At 33.8% G+C, this 7,170-nt stretch overlaps 1 protein-coding gene across 1 annotated transcript in view; it reads right to left on the bottom strand.

Moving 5' to 3' along the window:
• LOC107625848 (alanine--glyoxylate aminotransferase 2 homolog 3, mitochondrial) overlaps positions 6,773-7,170 on the bottom strand; it is a gene marked incomplete in the record, with an annotated part of 6,387 nt that continues 5,989 nt past the window's right edge. Inside the window, 1 exon segment of the mRNA XM_021116244.1 lies at positions 6,773-7,103. Coding sequence (XP_020971903.1) covers positions 7,060-7,103 — 44 coding nt within the window.

Raw genomic sequence — 7,170 nt, forward strand, 5'->3', positions numbered from 1 at the left:
TGCCCTAAATGTACTTTATGATACAACAGAAAATTAGTCAAACTAGTCAACGGGTGAAAAGAGTTATACTCATATTTTAAAAATACATGTGCATAGTTACTCAAGAAATGGAACGACAGCCTCGCAATTGACTAGCACATAACGATGTGCCTGATGTTTTCCCATTGGAGTGAGTCCAAAATGTGAAACAACCCCTAAAGCCTTTCCAATTTCTGGGAACATAGTTTCCCCTAAATTATGTGTAACATCAACAGGTTGATCATGAATTCGTCTTGGTCGGTTGATTTTACTCTCAATATTATCCAAATATCTAGAACAGAAAGTCAAAATTTCCTCAGATAAATAGTCTTCCGCAATTGAGCCTTTTGCTTGTGCCTTATTACGCATTTATTGCTTCAATCGATCTAGATACCTTTTATATAAATATGACATAGCGCTCAATATATACGCAATGAATGAATTGAATGTATTAAAGGGGTTTATTAGCAAGCTAACCTTTCTATTGGATACATTCACCGATAATATACCGGGCCACCAAGTTTTAAGACTAGGCAACATACCTACTGAAAGAATCCATGGAATGCAAAAAAACTATGATTTCTTGAGAAATACCATAGGAGTTGAGCCATGTGATTCTTGATTTTATGCTAAAAATAAAAGATTACCTTTTGAATTGAGCATATCAAAATCTAAAAACCTTTTTGATATAGTTCATATGAACATTTAGAGACCATTTAGAGTTTCATCTATTAAAGGACACAAGTATTTTTTGATAATAATTGATGACAAAAATAGATTTACATGGTTACATTTTATGAAAGCAAAGAGTGAAGTGGGTGACCTAATAAAAAATTTCTATAACTATGTCAAAACACATTTTGAATTTCAATTAAGAAAATTAGAAGTGATAATGGCCCTGAGTTTAATCTCAAATCTTTCTATGATAGTACAAGGATAGAGCACCAAACCACATGTGTTGAGACACCTCAACAAAATGATATAGTTGAGAGGAAACATCAGCACATCTTGAATGTCACAAAAGCATTAATGTTTCACTCACAGCTGCCTAAACCATTGTGAATTATGCAGCAGCACAAGCAATTCACTTAATTAATAAAGTGCCTAGCATGTTGCTGCATAATTCCTCACCATATCAAGTTTTAAAAGATAAACTTACTGATATAAGTTACTTAAGAATTTTTTGTTGTCTCACATATGCTTCTACCTTCACCGCACATAAAAAGAAGTTAGATAAAAGGGCTAAGAAATGTGCATATATTGGTCACATGAAGTAAAAGGTTTTTTGTTGTACGATTTTCAAATCAAATAAACTTTTTTATCTAGAAATATAACTTTCTTTGAGCATATTATGCCTTTTGCAAAGGATTCTAATTGTGAAAAACTCATTGTAGATCAAGCACTCACCTCCACATCACATCATACTGATTCCATGCCTAGCATTCCTATTACATCTCATCCTTCGTCGTTAAATCACGCCACCCAACCATACACTGCATTTGAGGATAGTTATGATGTCATTCCTTAACTACACATGAATATACCACACACATCAAGTGACAATCATGATATTGATGAGTTCACAATTGAAATTGAACCAATTTCAAGCACAGATCCTACACCTGCATCCATAGACCATTCTTCACAAGCACATGGCATCACTCAATCACACACTTAAGCATTCACATTAGACCTTAGAAGATTATCTAGAACAAGAAAACAACCAAATTACCTTGAGAATTTCCATTGCATGCTACTTGCTTCAAATGCTTTGTCTACTTTCAATTCTGATTTTAAATCAAAATATCCTCTTTCACATGTTGTGTCATATGAACCTTTGTCACCAACACACAAATCTTTTGTCTTAAATATGTCAACTCAGATTGAATCCAAAACCTATGGTGAAGCTATCAAGAACCCTTGTTGGCAAAGTGCAATTAATGATGGACTTTTGACTTTAAAGACAAACAACACTTGATCTCTTACTACCTTACCTCATGGGAAGAAATTGGTGGGCTGCAAGTGGGTGTTTAAGCTGAAAATTCACCTTGATGGCTCTATTGATCGCTATAAAGTGAGGCTTGTTGCTCAAGATTTTACACAAACATACAGTTGGCCTTGACCATCTTAAGACATTTAGTCCTACGGTAAAAATGTCTACGTTGAGGATTGTATTGGCAGTTGCAGCTGTGAAGAATTGGCACGTCCACCATCTAGATGTCAACACTGCCATTCTACATGGGGAACTCTCTAAAGCAGTGTATATGAGAGTGCCACCTGGTCTTAATGTTCTTGATTCGAAGCTGGTTTTTAAGTTAGATAGATCACTCTATGGGTTGAAGCAAGCAAGTCGCCAGTAGAATACAAAACTGAGTTTCGTTTTAATTGCTTATGGCTACACTCAATCCAAACATGACTATAGTTTGCTTACCAAGTTCTCTAATTTAGTTTTTACATGCATTCTAGTGTATGTTGATGACCTCATCTTAGCTAGGACAGACTTGAAGGAAATTTTGTTTATCAAACAGCATTTGCACAACTTGTTCACGATTAAGGACATAGGAAAATTGAAGTATTTTTTGGGTTTGGAAGTTGCTCGCAGCAAGAAGGGCATTGCAGTTTGCCAAAAAAAGTATTGTCTAGATTTACTTGAAGAATTTGGAATGTTCGGAGCCAAACTAGCCTCAACACCTATGGATACACAATCAAATTGTCAAAAACTATAGAGACAACTTTTTAATCAAGTTTAGATTATAGTAAGCTGATAGGAAAGCTTCTTTATTTGACAAACACAAGGCCAAAAATTAGTTTCGTTGTTGGAAAACTAATTCAGTTTCTTGATTGTGCGACGGATAAGCACTTTGAAGCAGGACTGAGAGTGCTTAGGTACTTAAAAACTGCACCAGGCTTGGGATTATTTTTCTTAGCTACAACAAATTGTGACTGGGCAGCATGCCCTAACTCTAAAAGGTCCACCTCCTACTATTGCTTCTTCTTAGGCACTTCTTTGGTGACTTGAAAAAGTAAAAAAATAGCATACTATGGCTTGATCCTCCAGTGAAGCAGAATATAGAACGTTAGCAATGGCCACATGTGAAGCTCAGTGGATTACTTTCATGTTGAAGGAGCTGAGAGTTGCACAAACCAAGCCAGTGACGATTTATTGTGATACCCAATTTACACTTCACATTGGGTCCAACACAGTTTTTCATGAGAGAACAATACATTGAAGTTGATTGCCATGTGGTTCGAGACAAATGGCAAGAAAGTATGACCAAACTTTTACTATTTCCACCAAGAATCAGATAGCCGATCTTCTCACAAAATCTTTAGCTCTTAATCCGTTTGCTATGTGTCATTCCAAGCTGGGAATGTTAGATTTATACACTCCCAGCTTGAGGAGGGCTGTTACTGACAGCTGGCAGTGAATATTAGTAATTAGTTAGCTAGTATATAAACTTGTAAGAACAATGTAATACCTGCTTGTACATTGAAACCTTATCATTCTTTTTTACAATCTCTCTTCCTCTTCCTCTTCCTCTGCTTCTGGATCTCTCTTCATCTCCTGAGAACTCACAATTTTCCACTCCAAATGACAATTCTTGTCACAACTAATAAACACTTGCTGGATCGACTAATCAATGAATCAAACCAGAAGAAAAAATAAAAAGAAGGAAAAAATAGGGTAAGGCCGCTCATACTCATCAGTCTAAAACACAAGACATCTAAGGGCTATAAAGCACAAATACGGATACAGACATGGATATGGAACACAATACGATACGGAATATAGTGACACACCAATTTTAAAAAATTGTTGGACACGGGAACATGCATATATAAATAATATATTCATTAATATCAAATCAATAACTATTTTTAAAAATAATCATATGACATGTATTTCTTCCTACAATGTATAGGTATTCAAATGATAAAATCCTAACTCTTACGTCTTAATAGAATTAGTAAGAGTTTTGTACATCACATGTATGCAAAAAAAAATTATCTAAAGTCATTCTATTTCTCTATCATATATGGTTGATATCTTCATCATTAGAAAAAAGTTACTCTTTCCAACTCCGATTCATTAAGAGAAATGTAGGCAACTTCAAAGACACCATTTTCTTCATCAATTGGTGAAAAATCATCTCCGGCAATATCCCACATCATACTTTCTCCTTTATTGTATTGTGGAGTTTTTCTTGAAAGAATATAAAGATTAATATGGACAGATACTCATTTTTCTACACATTTAGACTTCAACTTGTTTCTTTTTATGGAATGGATAAAGAAATAAGTGCTTCAATTCCTTTCACAAAAACAAGATGAAGATAGTTATCCTAGTAGCCTAAGAGCAATTTGTTGAAAAAGTTTTGCTTTACCACCATGAATTAGCCACAAAGATTTGTATCGACTATGCATCTATCATTCAAGGAGTCATAATCATCAAAGACACCTCTACCATCAGAAAAGTTTGCAAATTCAGTGTTTACTTTTCTCATCTCTTCTTCATCAAGAAAATACCTCTTTAAGCATTTAACTCTCTCATTAGTGATCTCAATATCTTGATTAGGAGAAACTCGTGTAGGATATTCTCTCAACCATTGATGACTATAATACCTATATATATATTGTTTAAGAAAAAATTAGTAATAATTCAATTATCTTTACTTATAAATAAAAGTTATAAATTATGAATATAAAGAGTTAGGTTATCTTGGATTCAATGAATGTGCTAAACAATGAAGGGGTGTACTACTTTTTGTCCATCTTTAAACTAATATTGAGTGCACAACATTGTAGAAGGATGATGACTCTTATTCATCTTTTCTTTCATTGAGATACAAAGCACTTTTTACCTTCTTGATCATTGAATCCCACATCTCATGAACCAAATGAAGAGTAGGTGTATCCGTATCTGTTGATGTAACTTTCACCATCAATTTCTTAAGACATTCAAACTTTGTTGATGTAACTTTTGCACAAAATCTAATTCTTTTTCCTAAAATTTTCAATAAGTGTGCTCTTACTCTAGTGTAAGAACCACTAAACAAGACCTTGCAAAATTTACATTGAAACTCAAGATTTTCATCACCTTCAATCTTATCTTTTTTTTTTTATCATAAATTTCTATAAGGGCTTATATACACTTTTTTCAGAATCGTTTTAAACATTTTCTGAACTCATCTCTCACAATCCTATAACAGTTTAAGAATAAAAGTTACTTTTGCACCATCTAATTTCTCTTGTACAAAACAACAACCACTAAACAATGTAATCACTAATCAAATGTGAAATATTGAAATTGATGATCACACAATAGTAGAGATCTAATTCAACAATTGATACAAAAATGATAAATCAATAAGGAGATAAAGGAAGCACAGAGCAAAACAGAATCAAAGAACAAAACAGAATCAAAGAGAATCACAGAACAAAAACATAATCAAAGAGAAGATCAGAAGGACAGAACCAAAATTTGAATGATGGAAAAAGAAAAATTCTCTCTTACTTGAAACGGAGGAGGCAGACGGCAATCGTAGAGGCGATGAACACGACGACGAGCACGGGTGAGCAGGGAGCAGTGACGAACACCCACAGCAACAAGCACGGGTGAGCAGGGAGTGGCAACGAATACCCACGGCAACGAGCACGGGTAAGCTAGGAGCAGCGACGAACACCCACGGTAGCAAAGAGCAGATGCTGAGATTGAGAGTGAGTGGATGTGGAGAGAGTTTGACGAGGGTGACGATTACCCGTACGGTGGCGAGACCAGAGGTGGCGGCAGACCGGCAATGATGAAGAGAGGTTGAGTGGGCAGTGTCCGACAACTTTTTTTTTTGTTTTTTTGGATAGGACACGTGTTGACACGAGAGATATGCGTGTCGAACGAGTGTCTATGTGTGTCGTGTCTAAAATGTGTCCGTCATGCCAACACGATAACTCAACAAAGTATCTATGCTTCATAGCCTAAGAATCTTATTGACTCCAATAATTAATAACGGAATTATTATTACTTGTGATTCGTTATTTTAAAGCCCAGCTACCTCGTCATTATTGTACATAATGAATCATAACTCAATTTTAATTTACTTTAATTTTGAGTTTGTAATCGACCATATTAATAACTATCATTGCTAATTTAATGACCAAACGATTATGACATTAATGTCATTCACCTAATGTCTATATAATGTTTTCTACCTCTCAAAGTTCTAAATTTTAAATTATTTTACTGCTCTAATATATTTCTTACATTGGTTTGAGCGACAGAATACTTTTGTAGATACTCATCCAAAAAGTTAAAGTATATTTCGTTCTCAGACAAAAATAATAGAGCATAATCTCTTCGAGAATTGAGATATACATCGAACAAGGTTACCACACAAAACAACTTGATTTGGGACTATTAATTGCTAATAAACTTGATTATCAAACCTATTATGGACATATCCTAAACATAATAATGGTTAAACAGATATCACACAAATATTTAAGTGATTTTATTTGTTATATTGCCTTATTGTAAATAACCGAGAAACACTAAATTCTATACCAAAAGCAACATCTCCTTATTTTCAATATACTAGAATATTTTCAAATCTCAAACTGAAAAATAGCATAGAACTTGCAAAAAATTAAAAAAGCATAGAACGAAAGCGAAGCCTGAAATTAAAATAACAATCAATGAAATAAAATAACATAGGACGAAAACATTATTGTTAAACTAGAGACAACGAGATATTGACTCTTGTTGTTATAAAATCACTTTTCTCAAAAATTTAAAATTATAGAATGAGATAATACTTTGATTCCATGTCATAAAACTATTTTACCTAAAAATTTAACTTAATAGGAGGAGACAACATAAGTGATTATATATCTACACATATTTCATATTTCTAAGATCATAGTCTTCATATTGCAGGTCTGAAGTTGCTATCTGTGATTTCATCTCTATGAAGATGATATAATACATTTCCACTTGATGAAATAGCAACTTATTATTGACACTATCATAATCCACGTAGCTATGCTTTACATTCTAGACAGGGTCAAGTCCATTGCGTCCGCGAGGAAGTCTGCGACCAGTCAATGTAACAATTTAATATTGCATTCAATTTTTTTTTTTTTTTTTTTTTTTTTTAG

The sequence above is a fragment of the Arachis ipaensis genome, chromosome B02, assembly GCF_000816755.2.
Source record: "Arachis ipaensis cultivar K30076 chromosome B02, Araip1.1, whole genome shotgun sequence".
Lineage (NCBI taxonomy): Eukaryota > Viridiplantae > Streptophyta > Magnoliopsida > Fabales > Fabaceae > Arachis > Arachis ipaensis.